Source organism: Globicephala melas, chromosome 6, assembly GCF_963455315.2.
Source record: "Globicephala melas chromosome 6, mGloMel1.2, whole genome shotgun sequence".
In the NCBI taxonomy this organism is placed as follows: Eukaryota; Metazoa; Chordata; class Mammalia; order Artiodactyla; family Delphinidae; genus Globicephala; species Globicephala melas.
Genome location: NC_083319.1, coordinates 80,978,941 through 81,006,468, shown reverse-complemented (window position 1 = coordinate 81,006,468; position 27,528 = coordinate 80,978,941). Strand labels below are relative to the sequence as shown.

Genomic DNA, 27,528 nt, shown 5'->3' with positions numbered 1-27,528 from the left:
GGCTTCCCTGGTGGCGCAGTGGTTGAGAGTCCGCCTGCCGATGCAGGGGACACGGGTTCGTGCCCCGGTATGGGAAGATGCCACATGCCGCGGAGCGGCTAGGCCCGTAAGCCATGGCCGCTGAGCCTGTGCGTCCAGAGCCTGTGCTCCACAATGGGAGAAGCCGCAACAGTGAGAGGCCCGTGTACTACAAAAAAAAAAATAATAAAAAAATATAAATAAATAAAAAATAATGGCCAAAATCTTCCCAGATTTGATGAAAGACAAATCTACAAATCCAAGAAGCTCAATGAACTCCAAGTAGGATAAAGTCAAAGAGATTCAAACCAAGACACATTATAAGCAAACTGTTGAAAAAAAAGAATGAATCATTAAAAGAGAAGCAACTCATCATTTACAAGGGAGCCTCAACAGATTAACAGTCAATTTCTAATCAGAAACTATGGAGGACAGAAGAGAGGAGGGTGACATATTTAAATTACCAAAAGAAAAAAAAACTGTCAACCAAGAATACTGTATCTGGCAAAAACTGTCCTTCAAAAATGACGGAGGGGGACTTTCCTGGTGGCGCAGTGGTTAGGAATCCATCTGCCAATGGAGGGGACACAGGTTTGAGCCCTGGTCCAGGAAGATCCCACATGCTACTGAGCAACTAAGCCTGTGCGCTGCAACTACTGAGCCTGCGCTCTAGAGCCCATGAGCCACAATTTCTGAGCCCTCATGCCACAACTACTGAAGTCTGCACACCTAGAGGCCGTGCTCTGCAACAAGAGAAGCCACCGCAATGAGAAGCCCGCACATCATGAAGAAGAGTAGCCCCCACTCGCGACAGCTAGAGAAAGCCCACGCACAGCAAGACCCAATGCAACCAAAAATAAATTAATTAAAAAAACAAAAAATGAGGGAGGGGGACTCCCCTGGTGGTCCAGTGGTTAAGAATCCACCTTCCAATGAAGGGGACAGGTTCGATCCCTGGTCAGAGAACTAGGATCCCACATGCCACAGGGCAACTAAGCCTGCCCACCACAACTACAGAGCCCACATGCCACAACTACAGAGCCCTACGCTCTGGAGACTGCACGCCACAACTACAGAGCCCACGTGCTCTGGAGCCTGCACCAGAGCTACAGAGCCCATGTGCTCTGGAGCCCACGTGCCACAACCTGAGAGCCCACGTGCCACAACTACTGAGCCTGTACACCAGAAAGAGAGAAGCCCACGCATTGCAACGAAGAGCCCTCGCACTGCAATGAAAGATCCCACATGCCGCAACTAGGACCCCGACACAGCACAAAAAAAATAGATAATTTTTTTTTTTTTAACGAGGGAGAAACTGAAACATTCTCAGATAAATAAACCTGAGAGAGTTTGTTGCCTACAAGAAATGTTAAAAGTCCTTCAGGCTGAAATAGCAGAATACCACAGTAACTCAAAGCCTCAGGAAGAAATAAAGACCTCTGCTAAGAATAAATGGGCTAAGACTTCCCTGGTGGCACAGTGATTAAGAATCTGCCTGCCAATGCAGGGGACACAGGTTTGAGCCCTGGTCTGGGAAGATCCCACATGCCGTGGAGCAACTAAGCCCGTGAGCCACAACTACTGAGCCCGCACTCTAGAGCCTGCAGGCCACAGCTACTGAGCCCACGTGCCACAACTACCGAAGCCTGTGCACCTAGAACCTGTGCTCCACAACAAGAGAAGCCACTGCAATGAGAGGCCCGTGCACCACAGCGAAGAGTAGCCCCCACTCCCCGCAACTAGAGAAAGCCTGCACACAGCAACAAAGACCCAACGCAGCCAAAATTAAATAAATTTATTTAAAAAAAAGAATAAATGGGCTAACAGCTAGTATTGTTTTTGGTTTCCAACTCCCCTTTTTATTTAGTACAGATTTTTTTTTAATGCACAAAAATTATTATAAATCTATGTCACTGGACTTCCCTGGTGGCACAGTGCTTAAGAATCCACCTATGCAGAGAACACGGGTTTGAGCCCTGGTCTGTGAAGATCCCACATGCCGCAGAGCAACTAAGCCCGTGCGCCACAACTGCTAAGCCTGCGCTCTAGAGCCCACACACCACAACTACTGAAGCCTGCGTGCCCTAGACCCCACGTGCCGCAACTACTGAGCCCATGTGCTGCAACTACTGAAGCCCACGTGCCTAGAGCCCATGCTCTGCAACAAGAGAAGCCACCGCAATGAGAAGCAAGCACACCTCAATGAAGAGTAGCCACCACTCACTGCAACTAAAGAAAGCCCACCCGCAGCAATGAAGACCCAACGCAACCAAAAAAAAAAAAATCTATGCTATTGTCTTTCTATGCCTGGCTTATTTCACTTACCATAATGCCCTCCAGGTTCATCCATGTTGCATATAAGTTGCAATTTGTGACAATAACGTTTAAAGGGGGTAGTACAGAACCATACAGGATCAGAGTCTTTGTATGATATTGAAGTTAAGTCGGTTATCAGTTCAAACTAGACTGTTTGAAATTTAAGATGTTAATCCCTGAGAGAAATGAAAACATACATCCACATAGACAAAGTGGAAACAACCCAACTGTCCATCAACTGACAAATGGATAAATAAAACATGATACATACATACAATGGAATATTATTTGGCAATAAAAAACAATGGCATGGGGCTTCCCTGGTGGTGCAGTAGTTAAGAATGTCCCTGCCAATGCAGGGGACACAGGTTCGAGCCTTGGTCCGGGAAGATCCCACATGCCGCAGAGCAACTAAACCTATGTGCCACAACTACTGAGCCTGCATGCCACAACTACTGAAACCCACACACCTAGACCCCATGCTCCTCAACAAGAGAAGCCACTGCAAGCCCGCGCACCACAATGAAGAGTGGCCCCCGCTTGCTGCAACTAGGGAAAGCCCGTGCGCAGCAACGAAGACCCAACGCAGCCAAAAATAAATAAATAAAATAAACTTATGGGAAAAAAATGGCATGGTTGAACACAGAAAACACGCTAAATGAAAGAAGCAAGTCACAAAAGACTACATATTTCCATTTATGTGAAATGTCTAAAATAGGCAAATCCAGAAACAGAAAGTAAATAAGTGGTTGCTAGGGGCTGTGGGGAGAGTGGAATAGGGAGTGCATGCTAATGGACATGAGGTTTCTTTTTGGGGTACTGAAAATGCTCTGGAACATTTTCAACAGACTGTAGTGGCGGTTTCACCACACTGTGAATACTAAAAAAACACTGAACTGTACACTTTTTATTTTGAACTGTACATTTTTAATGACTGAATTTTGTGATATATGAACTATACCTTAATAAAGCTATTTTTAAAAATCCAGCCCTAAATACAGACGAGTTTAGAAGGTGGAAAAAATATGCCATGGTGAAAGTGTTTCAAGCTCAGGATCAATAGTTTTAAGCAGTTCTCAAATTGGTCTACCAGGACTTTCAGGAGAGAACTGAGAGTACGGAAAAAGAGAAATAAAACCTCTAAGAGCTAAATAAATAAATAACACAGTCTTGAAACTAGAAGAGGTGAGTACCAAGCAATATGCACTGGTAAAAACTGAAATCTAGACACATCACAAAAATTTAGATCATCACCAGATTTTTAAAAGTCTGAACAACAAACAGCTTCCAGATAGAAAGTGGTTATATACAAAGGAAAGAGAATAAGACTAGCTTCAAGAACTCACTATCAACGACAGAGGCTATAAAATTATGGAGCAATTATCTTCAAAAATCTGATTAAGGACAGTTGTAAAATTAGAGCCCTAGTATCCAAATAAGGGAGCAAAATGAAAACATTTCAAGATCTAAAGACTGAAAATTCACTCTTCATTGATTCCTCCCTGAAAAAAGAATTCAGAGATATAGTTTACCAAAGCATAAAATTAATCTAAAGTAGGAGAAATGGAAAACATCAGAAAAAGCAGTGGGCAAATAAATTAGTAAAATATACGTTGTCCAAGGCAACTCCTGACATAAAAGTAAATAAGTGATCTGGAAGTAAAATCTGAGATGACCTGAAAATGGGAGAAATTTGGGAGAGAGGAGGAAGTAAAACAAACTTGTCTTATTGTAGAGATTACATATACAGTACACATGGATTTTATGCATAAAAATTACATACATTGGACTTCCCTGGTGTCCAGTGGCTGATACTCCACGCTCCCAATGCAGGGGACCCAGGTTCGATCCCTGATCAGGGAACTGGATCCCACATGCCACAACTCAGAGTTCGCATGACACAACTAAAGATACCATACACCACAACGAAGATTCTGCATGCAGCAACTAAGACCCGGAACAGCCAAATAAATAAATAAATTTTAAAATTACATATAAAAATTTTAACAACAACCAACATAAAAAAAGGAATAGGATGAGCAACTTTCAAATAACTAAAGCAAAGAAGTCAAATACAGAAAATTAATCAAAAGGAAGAAAAAGATTTTAAAAAGCAAGAAAAAGGGAGGGTAAACAGAAAACGTAGAATAAGAATAAAACTAAATAGATTTATAAACATAATATGATAGAATTTACTCCCCCTGTTCAAAGACCAATATTCGGCCTGGGTTCAAAAAAAGAAAAAGCATAAAAGACAAGCCTTTTAGAAAATGGGAAATTAGGATAGGAAATGTTATAGAAAAGATATCTGTGTGGTTAGAGTCTCGGAAACAAAATCAACAAAGGCTCCTCATCCTTTGAAAATTATCCACTAACAGATTTGCTTCAGATTACCGAACGTGGCAATTAACATAATAAGGTTATTGGCAATTGTCTTAAGAGCTCTACTTCTAGGGGCTTCCCTGGTGGCGCAGTGGTTGAGAGTCCGTCTGCAGATGCAGGGGACACGGGTTCGTGCCCCAGTCCGGGAAGATCCCACATGCCGCAGAGCGGCTGGGCCCGTGAGCCAAGGCCGCTGAGCCTGCGCATCCGGAGCCTGTGCTCCGCAATGGGAAAGAGGCCGCAACAGTGAGAGGCCCGTGTACAGCAAAAAAAAAAAAGAAAGAAAAGAGCTCTACTTCTAAAGCTAAAGGTACATACAATACATATACAAAAGAATTTTCTTCTATCTTTTATAACTTCATATATTTTATTATGAAATGATTTCTAATAAAGGAAAACAAAAAGCACATGGCAGACCTTTCAACAAATCTTAGTTGTTGTACAAGTATCTATCAAAACGGGTTGTAATATATCTCTAATAACAAAACTCAACAAACACATTCTTCTTATAAGTAAAAGCAAAGATTAATAATATAAGAAATGTTAATATGAAGTAAATCAAAAGGGTTATTATAAGGACAAAATAAGATAACACAAGCAACAGTTACCACTGTCTACTGGGACCTCCTCACCTTCCTAAACCAAATCTTATTTTAGTAAGAGTATTTCCCCACTTCAATGGCTTGTACATACTCTAAAGAATAAAGAAAGCTGGTACCAAGAGACTGTCACCCATAATAAGAAACCCATTCATTTTTTACATTGACTTAAAAGTGAGTCCCTGAAGATCAAATAGGAAACCCTCTATAAAGGTTAAAGATTAAAAATAAAAATTAAAAAAAGGTTGGGACTTCCTGGGTAGTAAGTGGTTAAGAATCCACCTGCCAATGCAGGGGACACGGGTTCGATCCCTGGTCCGGGAAGATCCCACATGCCACGGAGCAACTAGGCCTGTGCACCACAACTACTGAGCCTGCACTCTAGAGCCCGCGAGCTACAACTACTGAGCCCGCGTGCTGCAACTACTGAAGCCCCCACACCTAGAGCCCCTGCTCCGCAACAAGAGAAGCCACCGCAATGAGAAGCCTGCAAACTGCAATGAAGAGTAGCCCCTGCTCGCTGCAACTAGAGAAAGCCCACGTGCAGCAAAGAAGACCCAACGCAGCCAAAAAATAATAAAAAGAAAGAAAACACAGGAATATGCAAATAGAATTCTACAGTGAAGAGAGATGTTATCTGGCTTTTATTCTTTTCCCCCAATTGAAAAACTAGCTAAATAATTACTTTTTTTTAAAAATTTTGTGTGTGTGTGTGCGCACATTTTGGGTGAAAGGGAAAATTCTTTTTTTTTTCTTTTTTTAAATTTATTTATTTTTGGCTGCGTTGGGTCTTCGTTGCTGTGCATGGGCTTTCTCTAGTTGTGGCGAGTGGGGGCTACTCTTCCTTGTGGTGCTCGGGCTTCTCACTGTGGTGGCTTGTCTTTGTTGTGGAGCATGGACTGTAGGCGCACGGGCCTCAGTAGTTGTAGCACGCAGGCTCAGTAGTTGTGGCTTATGGGCTCTAGAGCGCAGGCTCAGTAGCTGTGGCACATGGGCTTAGCTGCTCCACAGCATGTGGGATCTTCCTGGACCAGGGCTCAAACTTGTGTCCCCTGCATTGCAGGCGGATTCTTAACCACTGCACCAGCAGAGAAGTCCCTAAATAATTACTTTTTTGTTCCCCCCTTGCTGGTTCCCAATCAAATTTTGTTCACTTGAAAAACTATCCCTGCCTGGTCACAGCAAAAGGCAATTTCTCAGGCTTCATGCCTCATTCACTCAACATCTGTTTAAGGTGTACCTACAATTATTGCTTGGTACTTCTCTAAGTGGCAACTATAACAGGACAAAATCCCTCATTAAAATTAATTCTAATGGAAAAAGACAAACATTAAGCATAAAAAAATAAATAAAAGTTACTGAGAATTCCTGGATAAAATGCAGTATATTAGCTTTAGAAAAATAAGAATGTTAGCTAACAGTGGAAAAGTATTATGCTTCTAACAAAGTATATGTTAAAAACTTTATAATTTTTAAAACTATATGTTAAAGTCTTAGGTACTTTTGAAAAGACCATCACATACATCATCTTATATGAACCTCACATGCTAGGAGATGTAAGCAGGTACCCCCATTCTACAAACTAAAAAGTTCAAGTCTGAAAGAGATGGTTAGTTTTAAATGGGAAACCAGAACTAGAACTTTAGATCTTTCAACTCACTGTCCAGAGTTCTGTCCATTACAATATAATCTCTCCTGGCAAAAGACGTTAATTAAAAAGCTTATAATATATTTAGAAAACATCTCATAAAAAGGTCCCAAATCAACCTCACGTTAAAGTAAATTCAAAACTTTACTATTGAGGGACTTCCCTGGTGGCTCAGTGGTTACGAATCTGTCTGCCAATGCAGGGGACACGGATTCGAGCCCTGGTCTGGGAAGATCCCACATGCCACGGAGCAACTAAGCCGGCGAGCCACAACTACTGATCCCGTGCACCGCAACTACTGAAGTCCACACACCTAGAGCCCGTGCTCCACAACAAGGAGAAGCCACCGCAATGAGAACCCCACGCCCCGCAGCAAAGTGTAGCCCCCATTTGCTGCAACTAGAGAAAGCCCACGCACAGCAACAAAGACCCAACGCAGCCCAAAAATAAAATAAATTATTTTTTTAAATTACTATTCAAAGTATGGTCCTTGGGACATCAACATAACCTGGGAGCTTATTAAAAATACACAATCGCAAGCCCACCCAGAACTACTGAATCAGAATCTACATTTTACCACAATCTCCAGGTGATCTACACGCACAATAAAATTTGACAAGCATCTGTCGAGAACAGTGCTGTCCAAAAGAACTTTCCATAATGATAAAAATGTTTTATATCTGCACTATGTGGCTATCGTGTTGGACAGATCAAGAACGTCTCAAACTAGAACTGTGCCTAAATATAATTTCTTACAATACTAAATAAAATAAGCCTCAGTTACCCTAATATGTACACTCTTTCATTAACTTTTACTGCCAGTAATACATACAGACCAAAAACATTTTTTTTTAAACAGAGACCCAACAACTCAAAAAGCATAGCTTCCTAGAGACATTTGGAGTAAGACCTACATTATTATGGAGTAAGCCATACATTATTACTGACTGCATTATAAAAGGTATAGTTATAAAAGATTCTCATTTAATAATCTACCAATAATTTTAACATGGGCTCTCAAAGAAGAAACGTTCCATTATCTTAAAATTCTGCTTATATAAAACACCGAGGGGGCTTCCCTGGTGGCGCAGTGGTTGAGAGTCTGCCTGCCAATGCAGGGGACACGGGTTCGTGCCCCAGTCCGGGAGGATCCCACGTGCCGCGGAGCGGCTGGGCCCGTGGGCCGTGGCCGCTGGGCCTGCGCGTCCAGAGCCTGTGCTTTGCGGCGGGAGAGGCCACAGCGGTGAGAGGCCCGTGTACCGCAAAAAAAAAAAAAAAGAAGAGGCTGGGGATAGGCCAGCCAGCAGTGACAAACAGCAAAAGATTGGGAATTAAAGGTAGCTGAAGGCTGAGTTTAGCATCAAAATCTCTAACTTTGTTGTTCTCTTCTATTTACCCATCAAATCTGATGGTAACTAAAAATTTTCCATTATACTCTTCTATAAGCTATGAGAGACATTCTAAAGTATGGTATTTATGCAAGGATTCTCAAAACTTTAGGGACATATCTTTCACAAATACCAAGGGTGTACTGTATATCACTATACAGTATTTACAGTATAATTAAAGTCTGGTGGATGTTTTATATTTCAACATGATCTTTGCCAGGATCAGAACATCCAACTGCTTAGAAGAACAGTTCCCAAAATTCATAGTACTCCATAGTCTTCTCATGAAAAAAAGAAAAAAGTTTTTAGAGGCTTTAATACATGACAGAGTAAATCAAATCGCTCAAGATTTTTATAAAAATAACCTAAGAGATAAGGGTTTAATGGTGGATAGGAGCCACACAGTCCAAAGAACTGGGCAGGGAGTTTAAAAAACAAAACAGAAAAACTATATCCTCCCTCATATATGTTCTAGTCAGTTTGCAATGTTCATCATAATTTTTTTTTTTTTTTGGCCACACCACGTGGTTTGCAGGATCTTAGTTCCCTGACCAGGGATTGAACCTGCTCCCTTGGCAGTGAAAGCTCGGAGTCCTAACCACTGGACCACTAGGGAATTCCCCATCATAACTTTAAACAGATGTAGTTTCTCCAATACTAAGAAGAGTATTTCATTCTTTTAAATGTATCTAATTTAAGTTAAATACCATAAACATACGAGCAAAAAAACCCAAAAAACACCCCCCCACACACAGGAACAAGTTGTTGTTTTGTTTTGTTTTGTTCTGGGGTTTTTTTTAATTATTTTATTTATTTTTGGCTGCTTTGGGTCGTCGTTGCTGCGTGCGGGCTTTCTCTAGTTGTGGCAAGAGGGGGTTACTCTTTGTTGTGGTGCACGGGCTTCTCATCGCAGTGGCTTCTCTTGTTGCAGAGCACGGGCTCTAGGCACGCAGGCTTCAGTAGTTGTGGCTCGCGGGCTCTACAGCACAGGCTCAGTAGTTGTGGCTCACAGGCTTAGTTGTTCTGCAGCCTGTGGGATTTTCCCAGACCAGGGCTTGAACCTGTGGCCCCTGCATTGGCAGGCGAATTCTTAACCACTGCACCACCAGGGAAGTCCAAAGTTGTTTAACTATGAAAATTTACATATTTCTCCTTTTTACTTAATGTAATTACATTCCACCTAATTTTATCCTAATTATATAATATTGTATTACTTGAAAATAAAAACAAAAAAACTCTTCCAAAATGTTTCCACGTCAGCTCTCTCACAAACCACAATTATTCTTTATTCTTCTTTTTTTTTTTGCAGTACGCGGGCCTCTCACTGTTGCGGCCTCTCCCATTGTGGAGCACAGGCTCCGGATGCGCAGGCCCAACAGCCATGGCTCAGGAGCCCAGCCGCTCCGCGGCATGCGGGATCCTCCCGGACCGGGGCACAAACCCGTGTCCACTGCATCGGCAGGCGGACACCCAGCCACTGCACCACCAGGGAAGACCCACAATTATTCTTGATAAAGCCCACACTAGACAGGACTAGATATCAAAAAATCTTTCTGAACATATTTTAGTAGAAATCCTAACTGCTCAGAATGAGTGACTCATGAATTGTGCGCACAAGAAAACTCTCTCACCGTCATACCACATTATTAACATTTTGTAAAATGCATACATCATTCACAAATCTATTAGTTTCCCAGTTGGGGGAAATATATGTAACCTGTGTATAAGGCACAACTCAAGCTGCTTTTAAAACCCTCTGGCCCAGGACTTCCCTGGCAGCGCAGTGGTTAAGAATCCGCCTGCCAATTCAGGGGACACAGGTTCGATCCCTGGTCTGGGAAGATCCCACGTGCTGCAGAGTAACTAGGCCCGTGCACCACAACTACTGAGTCCACGAGCCTAAGGCCTGTGCTCTGCAACAAGAGAAGCAACCACAATGAGAAGCCCACACACCCACAACAAAGAGTAGTCCCCGCTCACCGCAACTATGCGCAGCAACGAAGACCCAATGCAGCCAAAACTAAATAAATAAATAAATAAACTTATTTTTTTAAAAAAGTCTGGCCCTGTAACTCCAAAGACAATACAAACACAACTCTTGAGAAGCTGGCCTTTCTAATCAAGCAAATATTGGTACTAAATGTCACATTAGATGCCACGTGACAGACACGTATACTCTTATTTATTAAAACAGCATGCCTAGTAGAAGAGGATTTCCTAAATATGAAAAGTTCAGTTCATTAAAATTATGAACTTTTCTCATCAAAAGACTATGAAGAGATAAGACAAGTCACAAATTGGGAGAGGATATTTGCAAACCATCAACTAACAAATAATTAGTATACAAAATAAATAAAGAACTCTTAAAAATCAGTAAGAAAAAAAGAAAACTCAAAAATAGGCAGAGAACTTGAATATACACATCACAGAAGCACAAATGGCCAAGGAACATACAAAAAGGATGCTCAACTTTGGGAAATGGTAATAAAAACACAGTAGATCCTATTTCAAACCCAAGAGATAAGAAAAAAATTTTAAACTCTGACAATATTAAGTGTTGGGGAGGAAATGAAACAACCAAAACACACACACTGCTGGCTCTTGACTCAGTAAACCACAAGATTCACAATTACCATGAGCCAATTCAGTGACTCAAACCCTGGAAGTGTTTGGTAAGCATTAAGCAACTGACAATGACCAACCCAAAATTCTGAGAACACATGAGGATTACTGCCAAATACAAATTTTGGCCCTTGCTGAAGCAGGTCCAACCTGACTCAGCAATACAAGTATAAAAACTTTTAGTCCCTTATCCAGTTTATCCAGTTTATTTTGTAAAGTACAAAATATTCAGGTATTTACTTCCTCCTAGAATACTGATGATATATTAAGTGACTAAAATTGTAATGAACTATTTATCATTCCAGTTACACTACTATTTCAGTGAGAACAAGTAGTTTAAAATGGTATTACTTTAAAACTCATGCTTATACTTTAAATTTACTTGATAGGAATTAAATGGCCCTGTGACCATCTAAGTGGGGCAAAATGATGTAACAGATGCAGTAAAGGCACTGAAATTGGACAAATTTAGTAACCTTGGTTACGTTACTCAACTTTACTAATCCTCAGTTTCCTCAACACCTAAAAACCATGCCTCTCACGGCCTGCTTACCTAAACGAATTGTAAGGATTAAGTGAGATTATGTAAAGTGTTCAACAATGCCTAGCTCATTAATATAGACCCAATTTTAGCACATATCCCTTTGTAAATCTAGCTGCCCTCACCTAAAATTTTTTAAATCTGAAATTATAATTCTCAATTCATAGGAAAATATTATTCTTACATTCAAATTATTTTCCAATATTACAAGAAATTGTGTGCTACAGGTTAGAAGAGCAACACCCCGCTTACATCTTTCTCTGACTGAAAGGCTCTTTCCTATAATGAATTAGATTCTGGAAAAGAGGATAGATTTTCACTTATCTTCGTGATACAGATGCAAGGATTCCCATGCTATGTGGGAAACTAAATCCAGTTATTTCTAAGCTTCAACTCAAGGTTTTCTTGACTCCAAGAAGCAGCTTATTTAATACCTAATTTAAGGTACTGTATGCTACCTTTTGCATTTCTTGAGAAAGACTGTCTGAAGAAAATTACTTGGTTAATGATAAACTGGTCTGGTTTTGGTTTTGGTTGCTCTGTGGGGAAAATGTTTACACTTAAAATAATCTACATATAAAAAAACCTCAAAACATTCAACAATATAATTAAATAACAGGAAAAATGTATAATACTGACTACACTCTGAGGTAATGAAGATACATTTATAATGCTGAAAAAATTCAGAGAATTTTAGTCACTGAATTAAACTTCAGGAATCCTCATTTTAAATACCTTACCACAGTCAAGATATCAAAGAAAAGTCACCCAAGATAAAGTGATGTTTGCCAGTCTGAGAAATGGGAACTAAAAACTACTGATGAGAATTGTCCACAGACCTAATATTATCATATTAGGATACTGTTACTGTCTTCTTCAAAATTAAAAAGAAAAATAAAATCTTTCAGATATACATAAAGTATGTCATGATGAAATAATGAGTCAAATACTAAACAACAGAAAAATTCAGTAAGTTCTTATATTTACATAATTTTATAAGACTTCCTTAGTCTTCATTTCCAAAAAACACTTTTTCTTCCAATGAGGCTGTGCAATTATATTCTCACTAGAGAAATATTAATTTTGCCATTTCCATAATTATAATGACTTATTAATGCAACACACATTTGGCAGTCAATAAACGTTGAATAAATAAGTAACAAAGAATGAATAGGATGGATTAGAAACAAAAATTTAATTTATAAAATCCCACTTTAAAAAGTAGGTTAATGCAGACAATGTAATTCTTTTAGACTTCAGACATTTTACATTCTTTGCTACAAAATAATACAGAAACTTTCAGTTTAACTAGTTTGGGACATTAACTAGAAAGAGCTGTCTATCACTAAAGACTAAGTGCCCCGTTTTTCACATCATCAAATCTGACAAAATTCTAAAGAGAAACATCCATCATATCTATCAAAATTCTCAAATTCTAATAATTAGAACTGAGGAAAGAAAGAAGCCCTAGTAAGGTGAGTTAGAACAGAAGCTATTTAATAGATAACTAAATTACCAAATCTGGTTTTGCAACACTCCGTGGTGTCTAAAAACTCTCAAAATTTTATTTCAGTTTAATATAAAATGTATTTTTATGCCTAGCCACACTTTTAAGAAACTGTCTGTAAACAAAAATGTGGCGACAACACAAAGGTCAGAGATCGCTGACAGAGATCAAATAAATGAACTATAACTTAATGATCCACAAGAAAGATTAGGGGCTGTTTATGAAGCCCAGGGGGACTGTACAGATAAGTCTCCACCCAAGAAACAAACAAAAGAAGCAAGATTAACATACCTGGAGAAGACCAGGCAAGGCCAAATATATCCCCAAAGATCACTCGCCCCGAATCTGGTCTCCTCCCTTTCCCCCTAACCTCATCGCCTCAGGGAAAACTAAATCTGTATCTCACGTCCCCAGCTCACCCTCAAGTCGTCCCCATCACTAACCTTTACTAAAACCTGGGTCCCTCTCCCCAACATCCTCTAATTCCCACCGAGCTCTCGCTCCAGCCACATAGATGTCTACTGCGCCTATTTTCCAGTAGAGAGTATTAGTCCCCTTAATCCGAACTCATTTATTTTCCCGCGTCCCATCTGCCCTCCGCCCCTTCAACTCTGTCCCCTCACTCCGACCCTTCTCCCAGAATCCTCTCCAAGTCACCCGTCTCTGGCCCCTTCGCCTTCACACCCCCTGAGCTGCCGCTCCTCTCATTCCACTCAGCCTCCAGCTTCCTCCCTATCCCTCCCCCATCCGTCTCCCGGTACCTGCTCCCTCCCCCAACTCCGCCCCTCTCCCCCTCCCCCAGCGGGAGGCCCCCTCACCTGAACGCCGGCGCCGCTGTCCCAGAAGCCGAAAGGTGCTGCCGCCGACCGGCCTCCCAGGCTCGGTCCCCGCTGAGCTCCTGACGGCCCCTAGGGAGAGCGAAGACCACCACCTCCAACTCTGCTCTCCCCAGGCCAGGCCGTCACCGTAGCCACCGCCACTGCCACAGCCGCCATGTTGAAGCCCCACTTCCCTCCTCCTTCCCCTCACCGCTCCTCCCCTTTGGGCGTCTGACGTCATAGCGCCGCGCTCCATCCCTCGAGCCAATGGGAGGAGTCAACGGTGACGTGACTAATCTCCACAAGGGCTGAACATTGCTAGGTTTGAGAGCGTCGCTGTTGGAACCAGTGAACCCGGCACACCCAAGGGGAGGGAGGAAAGGTGGGGGTCACTGAGAGGGTAATGCGTAAGGGTTGGAGAAGGGGCCCAGGTGGGAGTCCGAGAGACTTGAATCTCGAAGGGAAGCACAAAGGCTTACCAAGCAGACCCACTTGGAAATCAGGATGTCTGGCTTCTGGTCCTCCTGGGTCATTGACTTGGTACAAAGTCCTATCCTTTCTGGGCCTCACTTTCCCCATTTACAAATTGTAAGGGAGCACGACCCTATGAGGCCTTACCAGAACAGACCCCCACCCATGTCCTCTGCCTGCCTTTTGTCTGTAAAAAAAATTTAGTCGAAGAATAAATTTAATCAGAGAACTGAAAAAAATGCAGAAAAAAAGAAAAACAGTCAAGCAAGACACAATAATAATACTTTAGCCATTAAACAAAGTCAAGGACCTTTAGTTCTTCCTGAAGGACTATAGATAATATTCTGAGCTATGTCCTTTGAGCTGTTTTGCAGATACTGAACCCCTGCCCCCACCAGGTGGAAGAAGTTAACTGTAGGCTGCCCACAAGCATGTAGACCCCAGACCAGTCGAAACCAGAAGGTTGATGATGCACTCCTGATTACCTCATCACCAACCAATCAGAAGAATGTCCACGAGCTGACCACTCCCTGCTCCTTGAACACTGTAAGACTCCTCACTACCTCCTCCAGGGCGGGACACACAGTCTTGAGGGCATTAGCCCACTGTGACCCCCTTTGCCTGGCAAAGCAATAAAGCTGTTCTTTTCTACTTCACCCTAAACTGTCTCCATGTTTCTATTAGGCACCAGTGAACAGAGGCCGAATTTCAGCAACACAATGAATGGGTTGAAAGGTGACCTCTAAATCTCCCTCCAGTTCTGACATTCAACGGGTTTAAACCAGGTAATCCAATCCCAAACCTTTACTGCCTTCTGTACTTATTGGATGTCTCCTAGAATCAAGTGCATTGAGGTTCATAACTGAATGAGATGAGTCATTGTTCCCAAAAGTTCCTAACTGGTGGGAAAAATAGAAGCATAAACAGTAACTCTAGAAAAAGTCAGGGTGATGATGACATCAGTTGCTCTGGAAAAATTGACCTTTGGCTAAAGGATTAGGAGAGATTTACATCTCTATACTTTCTTGGTACTGTAGTAAAGAATGTGTACACTATGGTGTCTAATTCTCTAGCCCTGTTTTCTCTCCAGAACTCCAGAGAAGATTAATTGTATTTTGAAGAGTGCAGCAGTTTTAATCCACAATGAGAGAAAGTGGGCATTCCAGAAGGGGGCAGTTAAAATGAACAGAGAGGGACTTCCCTGGTGATCCAGTGGGTAACACTCTGTGCTCCCTGTGCAGGTGTCCAGAGTTCAATCCCTGGTCGGGGAACTAGATCCCACGTGCATGCTGCAACTAAGAGTTTGCATGCCGCAACTATGAGCCCGCACGCCGCAACTAAAAAAAAAATTCCGGGCTTCCCTGGTGGTGCAGTGGTTGAGAGTCCGCCTGCCGATGCAGGGACACGGGTTCGTGCCCCAGTCTGGGAGGATCTCACATGCCGCGGAGCAGCTGGGCCTGTGAACCGTGGCCGCTGAGCCTGCACGTCCGGAGCCTGTGCTCCGCAAAACGGGAGACGCCACAACAGTGAGAGGCCCACGTACCGCAAAACAAACAAACAAACAAACAAACAAAAATCCCACATGCCACAAGGAAGATCCCACGTGCTGCAACTAAGACCCAGCACAGCCAAAATAAATAAATAAATAAAAATACATATTAAGGGACTTCCCTGGTGGCACAGTGGTTACAAATGTGCCTGCCGGGCTTCCCTGGTGGCGCAGTGGTTAAGAATCTGCCTGCCAATGCAGGGGACACGGATTTGAGCCCTGGTCCAGGAAGATCCCACATGCCCCGGAGCAACTAAGCCTGTGCGCTGCAACTACTGAGCCTGCGCTCTAGAGCCCATGAGCCACAACTACTGAAGCCCATGCACCACAACTACTAAAGGCCACGCGCCTAGAGCCCATGCTCCTCAACAAGAGAAGCCACCGCAATGAGAAGCCCGCGCACCACAACAAAGAGTAGCCCCCGCTTCTGCAACTAGAGAAAGCCCACACGCAGCAATGAAGACCAAATGTAGCCATAAGTAAGTAAATAAATAAATAAATAAAACATTTTTTAAAATACATGTTAAAAAAATAAACTGAACAGAGAATAGCAAATCATCACTTTTGGACTGCTTTCCTACTTAATTCAACAGATAATGGGCAGCCACAGAAGGTTTGTGGAGAGAGCAGTATCTGAGCAAATCTCTTCATCAGGAGAATTAAAATGGTAGCAGTGAATAAAATGGATTGGAGACTACCTTGTAGACTTCTACACTGAGTAAAAGACTTACACCTGAACTAAAGCATAGACAGTGGGAATGGAGACTAGGAGATAAGCTGGAGCAAGACTTAGGAAATGGACTCAACAAGATTTAGAGACCTGCTATATGGAGGGAGAAATCACAAAGAAGAAAGAGCCAAGTTTTGGAGGTGTCTTATTAACAGAAATAAGGCCTAAGGTTTACTGAAGCACTAGGGGAGATAATAATGAGTCTAGCTGGCCAAACTGAGATTAAGATGATGGCAGATTTTCTGCAGAGATGCTCAGGAGGAAATGTGAGCTTGGAAATCAGGAAAGAGATAAGGAGTACACAGGTATAACATAGTGGTACTCCTTGAACAAATAAATTTGTCATTCATTTATCCAGCAAGTACTAATCGAGTGCCTGCAGTATACCAGACACTGTTCTATGCACTAGGGATACAACAGTATATAAAAATACCCCCCCAAAAAAAAACCTGCTCTCACAAATCTTACCTTCTAGAGGAAAATAATAATAGTGGTGACAGGTTTTACAAAGAAGAATAAAGCAAGGAAAGGAAATAGAAAGTATCCAGGGTTGAAATTTATAAAGGATGGCCAGGGAAAGATGACATCTGAGAAAAGACCGGAAGGAAGTGAGGACATGAGTCATGCAGACACCTAGGAGAACAAAATGCCAGGACAAGGGAACAGAAAGTACAAACACCCTGAGATGAACGCTCACCTTCTATGTTCTAGGATCAGTAAGCAGCCAGGTATGGCTGGCATGGAGTGAGTGAGCAATGAAGAGAATAAGGCAGGTGAAAGCCCAGAGGTAACAGGGTGCTAAATCATACAGGGTTTTGTAGATCATTTTAAGGACTTTGACTTTTACTCTAAGTGAGAGTTTTGGCAGAGAAGGAAAATGATCTAAATTTTTAGCAGGATCACTGTAGTGACTACACTGAGCATAGCTAAAGAAGGGCAAGGGCAGAAGAAGAAAGACCATTAGGAGGTTATTGCAGTAATCCAGACAGGAAATGATAGTGCTGTAGACTGAGAAGTAGTAGTAGTGAAGGTGATAAGAAATGGTTGGGTTCTGGGTAGGTTTTGAAGATAAAGCTGTAAGAATTTGCTCACAGATTAGATGCACAGTGTGAGAAAATGAGAAGACTCAAGGATGACTTTAAAGTTTTTGACCTGAGTCAAATTTTTGCAGGTATGGCTACAAGAATGGAAAATCAGATTAATTCAAATTTCTGGGGATACGACCCTTTGGAACACTGACAAATACAGCATGGGAAGATAAAGCAGAGAGATGGAAAAGTGGTGGCCAGAGAAGTAGAAAAGGAATCAGGAACTGTGGTGCCAGGGAGGATTAGGAAGGAAAACTCTTTGGAGGACTGGGCCTGTGCCTCCTCTCAGAGTAGGACTCCCTGAGGCCAGAGACAAACCTCCCCCATCAGGCAGGGACTTCCTGAGGTTCCTCATAAGCCTAGGTCTCCTGATCTAGTAATTTTTCCTTCTCTGCCTTCTTGCTTTAAGTGGGGACCAAGTTGCTGACCACCTACTACTGGGGCAGCCTGCCACGTCCCTCCAACCCCCATGGAGACAACTCATCCTTAGGAAATGGAAAGGCACAGAGAACTATATTCAGTATACTATGATAAACCATAATGGAAAAGAATATTACCCAAAAAAGAATGTATATATATGTATAACTGAATCACTTGTCTGTACAGAAGAAATTAACACAACATTGTAAATCAACTATACTTCAACATTTTTAATTTTTTAAAAATATTTTTAAAAAGAGAAATGGAAAGGAAGTGAGGATATTTCCTAGAAAAACAAATAGTTCTTCATCTTCCTAGGAATGACTCATACTTGTCAGTTTCCACACATGAATCCCAGTGCTGGCTCACCTGGGGCCAGAAGATGGTGAACAGGGTGCCAGTCCTCTACTTTCCCTGCCCTGTGTCTTTCCCTCCCAGTGCCAGCATACCTGCTGGCCTAGAAGCAGCTCTCCAGGCAAGGAGCACCAGTTTGTGCTTCTCCCACTTTTCCTCTTTTTTCTCCCTCCCTTCATACACTAGGCTTTGGGGTACTTAAAAGCAGGCACAGGAAACACATACAAGCAGCCCTAGAATCTTTCATTCATTTAGCCATCCAACATGGACTAAATCCTACTATATGCCAGGCACCATGAGTCTATAAAGATGCTCCAAAGAAGGTTAAGTAAGGAAATCAGACAGGTGTACAGATAATGATGGTACCTGGCAGAAAATAACCTGAGTTTCCTAGGTAGCACTTTTCCTGCCTGAGGGGTAGAGAAGAGAGAGAATTCAGGCAGACTTGAGAAATCAAAGAAGACTTCATGGAGAGCTGAAGCAGTTAAGTTAGGCCTTAACAGACAGGTAGAACAAAGGGTTCCCAAATCAATGAGAACAAAGCAGTTTGAGCAAAGGCATGGATGCAGGAAAGTTCCAGGAAATCCAGATTTAATAAGTAGAGCAAAGGGTATATGTAGAAGAGCAGAGGGAGATAAGGCTGGAGAGACAAGGGGGACAAGGCTTGGCTTGGGTTTAACAATTCTAAAGCTGTAAATAAAATTACTGACATCTTTCCTCCTGGGAAATTCAAGAGAAAAGTCTGGATGAGTCCTTACAATCTTGGAGGTCAGGTTGAAACCCTCTGCCCTTCCCCAGAAGCTCAAGGACTCTGGGTGACCTCTGGAGTTCCTTCTGATTGTAAGACCTATGTGATGACCATCATATGAAGATGCAATTATCCTGATGACCATGAATGGATAAAGATGATTTCAAATTCCAAAAGGATGAAAATATAAACACACATACACACACACACATTCTAAAATATTAGAAGAGAATATAGAAAAATATTTTTTGAATCATGCATTGGGAAGAACTTTTCTAATCATGACGTCAAATTCAGAACGCATAAAGGAAATGATTGACAGATTTGATAATGGCAAAAGACCCCCTACACAAAGTGAAAAGATAAACTGGCAGAAAATATCTGTGACCTATATAATAGGAAAAGGGTTAATTTTCCCCACATACAAAGAGTCCCTACAAATCAGTAAGAAAAATAGAATGATTCAATAGAAAAATATGGGTGTAACTTGTTAAGAGGCAATCACTAAAGAAGAAACACAAATAGCTAGTGAACATATGAAAAGATGGCTCATATCACTGATTTTTTTTTAGTTTGAAATAGGTTATATGCCATTTATCTGTTTTTAAAATTAATTAATTTACTTATTTATTAGTTTTGGCTGTGTTGGGTCTTCGTTGCTGCGCACAGGCTTTCTCTAGTTGCAGTGAGCAGGGGCTACTCTTCCTTGCGGTGCGCGGGCTTCTCATTGTCGTGGCTTCTCTTGTTGTGGAGCACAGGATCTAGGTGCGCAGGCTTCAGTATTTGTGGCACGTGGGCTCAGTAGTTGTGACTCGCGGGCTCTAGAGCTCAGGCTCAGTAGTTGTGGTGCACGGGCTTAGTTGCTCCGTGGCATGTGGGATCTTCACGGACCAGGGTTGGAACCCGTGTCCCCTGCATTGGCAGGTGGATTCTTAACCACTGCACCACCGGGAAAGTCCCATTTATCTGTTCATTAAAAGTTTTCAGCTCTTCACTGGTTGACAAACTATGGTCATGGGCCAAATCTAGCTCTACTGCATGCTTTATTTCCCCCAGTTTTACTGAGCTATAGTCGACATACAGCACTGTGTAAGTTTAAGGTGTACAGCATAATGATTTGACTTACATATATAATGAACTGATTATCATAAGTTTAGTGAATATCCATCACTTCATATAGATATAAAATTAAAGAAATAGAAAAAAAATTTTGTGTGTGTGATGAAGCTCTTAGAACTTACTCTACACAACTTTCACATACAACATACAGCAGTGTTCATTATATTCATCATGTTGTACATTACATCCTAGTACTTATTTACGTTCTACCTGGAAGTTTGTACCTTTTGACTGCCTTCATCCAATTCCCCCTTCCCACACCCTTATCTATGGTAGCCACAAATCTCTTTTTCTATGAGTTTGTATGTTTTTGAAATATTTGACTTACAACACTATGTTAGTTCCTGTTACAGAACATAGTTGTTTGGCATTTCTATACATTTCAAAATGATCACCACAGCAAGTCTAGTTACAATATGTTATCTTACAAAGATATTACATAGTCGTTGACTGTATTTGCCACACTGTATATTTCAACCCCATAACTCATTTATTTTGCAGCTGGAAGTTTGTACCTCTTAATCTCCCTCACCTGCTTATTTCCTCCCCCTACTCTTCTCCCCTCTAGCAACCATTTGTTTGTTCTCCATGTCTATAACTCTGTTTCTGTATCACTGGTCATTTTTAAAATGAAACAAGGCCCCATGTTTCACCTAACAGATTGGCAAGAGCTAAAAGGATTAATTACATCCAAAGCTGGCATGGATGGAGAAATAAGCATTCTTATACACTTTTTTTTTGTATCTTTAAAAAAATTTTTATACAGTTTCTAAAGGTTACTTTCCATTTACAATTATTACAAAATATTGGCTATATTCCATGTGTTGTACAGTACATCCTTCAGCCTGTCTTACATCAAGTAGTTTGTACTTCCCACTGCCTCACCCCTATGTTGCCCCTCCCCCATTCTCCACTGGTAACCACTGTTTTTTCTCTATATCCGTGTCTGCTTCTTTTATGTTATATTCACTGTATATTTTAGATTCCATATGTAAATGATATCATAAAGTATTTATCTTTCTCTGTTTGACTTATTTCACTTAGCATTAGGTCCTCCAAGTCCATCAATGTTGCTGCAAATGGCAAAATTTCGTTCTTTTTTATGGCTGAGTAGCATTCCATTGTGTATATATACCACATCTTCTTTAACCTTTCATCTGTTGATGGACACTTAGGTTGTTTTCATGACAATTTACTAATTGGAAATAGTGTTGCCACGAACATTGGGGTGCATGTATCTTTTCAAATTAGTGTTTTCATTTTTTTCTGATATATACCCAAGAGTGGAATTACTGGGTCATATGATAGTTCCATTTTTAGTTTTTTGAGAAACCTCCATGCTGTTTTCCATAGTGGCTGCACCAATTTACAGTCCCACCAACAGAGTACAAGTGTTCTCTACATCCTCACAAACATTTATTTGTGTTCTTTTTGTTTGTTTGTTTGTTTCTGTATGCAGGCCTCTCACTGTTGTGGCCTCTCCCGTTGTGGAGCACAGGCTCCGGACGTGCAGGCTCAGCGGCCATGGCTCACGGGCCCAGCCGCTCCGCAGCATGTGGGATTTTCCCGGACTGGGGCACGAACCCGTGTCTCCTGCATCGGCAGGTGGACTCTCAACCACTGCGCCACCAGGGAAGCCCTATTTGTGTTCTTTTTAAAAAAATATTATTTAGTTGCACTGGGTCTTAGTTGCAGCAGGCGGGCTCTTTAGTTGCGGCTTGCCAGCTCCTCAGTTTTAGCACGTGGGGTCCTTAGTTGTGGCACTAGAACTCTTAGTTGAGGCATGCATGTGGGATCTAGTTCCGTGACCAGGAATCGAACCTGGGCCCCTTGCATTGGGAGCACAGAGTCTTAACCACTGCACCACCAGGGAAGTCCCATTTGTGTTCTTTTTGATGATAGCCATTCTGACATGTGTGAGGTGATATTTCACTGTGGATTTGATTTGCATTGCCCTGATGATTAACGATGGTGAGTATACACACTCCTGATGACAGTATAAATTGGTGAAAAATTTTTGTAGAGCAATTTGGCAGTGACTATCACAATATATTGTGGAATAAAAAAGCAAATTGCAGAACAATGCATATTGTATTCATTTTTGAAAAATTAAAAGTACATATAGACAGATATTAAAATGCATAGATAGGGACTTCCCTGGTGGCGCAGCAGTTAAGAATCTGCCTGCCACTGCAGGGGACACGGGTTCGAGCCCTGGTCCGTGAAGATCCCACATGCCGCGAAGCAACTAAGCCCATGTGCCACAACTACTGAGCCTGCGCTCTAGAGCCCGCGAGCCACAACTACTGAGCCCGTGTGCCACAACTACTGAAGGTCGCGTGCCTAGAGCCCATGCTCCACAACAAGAGAAGCCACCACAATGAGAAGCCCGTGCACCGCAATGAAGAGTAGCCCCTGCTCGCCACAACTAGAGAAAGTCCGTGCCCAGCAATGCAGCCAAAAATAAAATAAATAAATTAAAAAAAAAAAAAGAATCCGCCTGCCAATGCAGGGGACATAGGTTCAATCCCTGGTCCAGGAAGCTGTGGAGCAACAAAGCCCATGCGCCACAACTACTGAGCCTGCACTCCAGAGCCAGTAAGCCACAACTACTGAAGCCCGCATGCCTAGAGCCCATGCTCCGCAACAAGAGAAGCCACTGCAATGAGAAGCCCGCACACTGTAACAAAGAGTAGCCCCCGCTCTCCACAACTAGAGAAAGCCTGCACATACCAACAAAGGCCCAACGCCAAAAACAAACAAATAAATAAAATGCATAGATAAAAACCTGAAAGGATACACACCAAACTATCAACTGTGTCTCTGGAGGGAGCAGGACTTGTCTGGAGGTGTATGGGCAGCAGGACCTGGAACGAAGGGAGAAGGGAAGTAGAAACCGTGTAGAAGACAGCAGGCCCTGCTGGAAAATGCTCCCACAGTTATAAGAAAGAGGAAGAACCACCCTGACTTCTCCCTTCTTCCCTCTCCTGTCAGTGCCTAGCTGGCAGTGAATCTAGCTAGTATTCAGTTGGCAAAGGAGCTGGGAAATGTAGCTTTCAGGAGAAAAACAGAGAATTGGTTTGAGAATGACAAAGTAATGACCAACTTCAAAAAGTTATTGTGGGGCTTCCCTGGTGGCGCAGTGGTTGAGAGTCAGCCTGCCAATGCAGGGGACGCGCGCGGGTTCGTGCCCCGGTCCGGGAGGATCCCACATGCCATGGAGCGGCTGGGCCCGTGAGCCATGGCCGCTGAGCCTGCGCGTCCGGAGCCTGTGCTCCGCAACAGGAGAGGCCACAACAGTGAGAGGCCCACGTACCGGAAAAAAAAAAAAAAAAAGTTATTGTGTAGTTCACAGAATCAGTAAGAGAGATGGATGTGAAAAACAGGAGAAAACCTAGTAAAAACACAGCAGAAGGTATGGGAAGAGTCATTCTGTAAAAGAGTAAAAGTAAATAGTAAAATATAATTAATTAATTTTATTTTAAAAATCTTAATGGTATAGGTAGACTGTCCTGGCACTGAGCTAAAAGAGTCTGTCCCTAGTAATCATTTAGCTAATACACTGATGTCAACTATAAACCAAACCCTGCACTGCAAGGGGAACAAAGATTAAATAAGACCAGGTTTCAGTCATCAAGAATCTTTGGGGGGCTTCCCTGGTGGCGCAGTGGTTGAGAGTCCGCCTGCCGATGCAGGGGACACAGGTTTGTGCCCCGGTCCGGGAAGATCCCACATGCCGCGGAGCGGCTGGGCCCGAGAGCCATGGCTGCTGAGCCTGCGCGTCCAGAGCCTGTGCTCCGCAACGGGAGAGGCCACAACAGTGAGAAGCCCGCGTACTGCAAAAAAGTAAAAGAACCTTTGGGAAATTCCCTGGCGGTCCAGTGGTTAGGACCCAGCTCTTTCACTACTGTGACCTAGGTTCAATCCCTGGTCGGGGAACTAAGATCCTGCAAGCCAAAAAAAAAAAAAATTTTTTTTTGGAGGAAGACAAACATGTAGACAGACAGCTACAACAGAGTTAATTTCAGCAAGCTCAAGGACAAAGCCGGCAACTAAACTAAACTGTGCCTTTGTGTAAGATGGAAAAAGTCACCCTCTCTGAGTGGATGCAATGCCAAGGTTGACAATTTGGCAGGCTGAATGCAGCTGAATTTCAGCTCTCTGGATCTTTAGCCAGGTACTTCTGTGCAGAGGACAAAATGCACATCCATGCATAGCTGACTGGCTTGAGGAGGTAGATACAGGCACCTATGAAGCAGAGTAGAGGTAGCCTATATGGATGTGCACCTGCGCAACAGAAATCTCTGGGAGCCCAGCCTCCTGACCCAGAACATCATTAGAAACCTCAATGATTTTGTTTTTGGTGCTGCTGTGACAAGGATTTGGCAAAGCAAACCTCCAGAAATTTGTAAAGGCTCCTTTGGAAGGCAAAATTGACAGATGGTGTTTACAGCTTTGCTTTGGTTCTTCCATCAGAGTGAATGCCAGATGTTTTCTTTGGTTTCCAAGATAGTGTGTGAGATCTAAAAGGCTCCTTTGCCCAACGATTATGAAACATCAGTACACACAGTTAAGTGTGAGTATGTGGGCAAGTGAATCAATCATGTGCCCAAGGTTGGCAAAATTTGATTTGCTGCTGTGTGAATACAAGGTTTGGTGTTATCATTCTAGTCTTTAAGTCATGTAACAAAATCAGTGAAACTGAGCTGTGGGGCTCCCAGGCACAGAGGCCCTTTTGTCCCCTGTTTCTTGTAAGCAAGACTCCAACCTCAGCGACCTTCCCCGGATTCCTGAGGGCAGATTCGAAAAGTTGCTAATCAAGGGAGGAGCAGCCAAGAAACCACCTGAGGCAAGATTAAAGGGACCAGAGAAGCTCATCAAGATTAGCAGACCTGGGCTTCCCTGGTGGCACAGTGATTGAGAGTCCGCCTGCCGATGCAGGGAACGCGGGTTCGTGCCCCGGTCCGGGAAGATCCCACATGCCGTGTAGCGGCTGGGCGGGCCCGTGAGCCATGGCCGCTGAGCCTGCGCATCCGGAGCCTGTGCCCCGCAACCGGAGAGGCCACAACGATGAGAGGCCCGCGTACCGCAAAAAAAAAAAAAAAAAAAGATTAGCAGACCTGACCACCTGAGATGAGATTAAGGGCATGCAAGCCCTGCTCACGCCCTAATCTTGGCAGAGACCCCACCTTTGAACCATTGTCATAAAACCCTCAATCAAATCCTCCCGGGTTGGGACACATAGTTTTTTGAGGCAAAAGTCCATTGTTGCTCCCTTTGCCTGGCAAAGCAATAAAGCTATCCTTCTCTACTTCACCCAAAACTCGGTCTGGGACTTCCCTGGCAGTCCAGTGGTTAAGACGCTGTGCTTCTAATGCAGGGGACGCAGCTTCTATCCCTGGTTGGGGAACTAAGATCCCACATGCCATGCGGCGCGGCCAAAAACAAAAAAACAATCAGAAGAAAACTGTCTCCAAGATTTGATTCGGCACCAGTGTACAAAGAGGCAGAGCTTTCGGTAACATCAGAGTCCCTTAATAGAGGGTAAGTTGGACAAATCCACATGAGACAATGTTATGCAGCCATCAAAAAGGGTGTTATAAAAGACAGAATTATAGACAAAGTAAGATCAGTGGTTTCCAGGGCTTGGAGAAGGGGGATGAATAGGGGAAATACATAACATTATTAGGCCTGTGTCTGTATGATACTGTAATGGTGAATACATGACATGGGTTTGTCAAAATCCACACAACTGTACAAAGAATGAACCTTAATGTAAACTATGGACTTTAGCCAGTAATAGTGCTTCAATACTGATTCACTAATTGTAACAGATGTACCACGCTAATGCAGTGTGTTAATATTGATAGTAGGGGAGGGCTTCCCTGGTGGCGCAGTGGTTAAGAATCCACCTACCAATGCAGGGGACACGGGTTTGAGCCCTGGTCCGGGAAGGTCCTACATGCTGCAGAGCAACTAAGCCCATGCGCCACTACTGAGCCTGCACTCTAGAGCCCGCGAGCCACAACTACTGAAGCCCGTGTGTCTAGAGCCCGTGCTCCGCAACAAGAGAAGCCCCTGCAATAAGTCTGTGCACTGCAACGAAGAGTAGCCCCCACTCACCACAACTAAAGAACGCCTGCGCGCAGCAACAAAGACCCAACGCAGCCAAAAATTAATTAATTTTTTAAAAATTGATAGTAGTGGAAATAATAGTGGGGCTGGGGGAATATGGGAACGCTGCACTAGCTACTCAATTTGTTTCTGTAAATCTAAAACTGTTCTAAAAAATAAAGTCTAAAAAAGGATGTTAGAGTATTAGATTATTATAAAACATTACTAAGTTTACTAAGTAAGATTATGAAATCTTACTAAGTTTAAAAAGAGTTACTAGCAATGTATACACTATGGTTTCATTTTTTTGGTAACATTATACACACATGCACAATATAATTTTGAATCTGAAATTCTGAAAGGACATATGCCAAAATATTTACAGTGGTTAAATCAGTGGAAAGATTATGGGTAATTTCTAATTTCTTTTTGCTTGCTTATTTTAAAATGCTTTTGAACATTTTTTATTACACAAAACGCACAAATACTTTCCCACTGTAAATGGTTCAAAGAATAGGAAGTATATTTTAGGACTGTTTTGGTGTGCTCCCCATATCTCCACCCTTCAAAACTGAAACATTCATTCTCCCAGCTGCTAGCAGTGTTAATGACTGATAGTTTGCAGTTAAGCTCCCCATACAACCTTACCTGAGGTTCATTTAAAATCATGCCTTCTTCCCCAGGGCAGCCCACATTCAAAGACTGATTGGTGCAAGGGCCTCGTAATAAAGGCCTCGTTACCCTGGCTTCAAATGTTGCAGGAAGGGGGATCCCTTCCAGGGCCTGAGAGTGGGGTCTTGTCTAACACTCAGAAATGAATTGTCTGAGGAGACACACGTGCTAACAAAGCAAGAGACTTTACTGGGAAGGGGCGCCCGGGCAGAGAGCAGCAGGGGAAGGGAAACCAGGAGGACTGCTCTGCCACCTGGCTCGCAGTCTTGGGTTTTATGGTGATGGGATTAGTTTCCGGCTTGTCTCTGGCCAATCATTCTTTCTCAGGGTCCTTCCTGGTGGTGAGGGCAGCCACTCAGCCAAGATGGATTCCAGCGAGGAGGATTCTGGGAGGTTGGTAGGCCATGTGGACGGGCATCTCCTC

General features: G+C 42.7%; 1 protein-coding gene across 6 annotated transcripts in view; it reads right to left on the bottom strand.

The window, feature by feature from the left end:
- UBAP1 (ubiquitin associated protein 1) overlaps window positions 1-13,973 on the bottom strand; it is a 55,324-nt gene extending 41,351 nt beyond the window's left edge. Inside the window, exon 1 of one of the 6 annotated variants that reach the window (XM_030832714.2) lies at window positions 13,840-13,973. Coding sequence is in view for 1 of the 6 variants with exons in the window: in XM_060301055.1 (XP_060157038.1) it covers window positions 2,344-2,368 (25 nt within the window). In the remaining 5 variants the exon portion in view is untranslated. Of the gene's footprint in view, window positions 1-2,343; window positions 2,384-13,312; window positions 13,678-13,839 lie in introns of those variants that run through there. The other 5 variants (XM_070045759.1, XM_030832715.3, XM_060301057.2 and 2 more) reach the window with 5 other exon arrangements.
- Window positions 13,974-27,528: the final 13,555 nt, after the last annotated feature.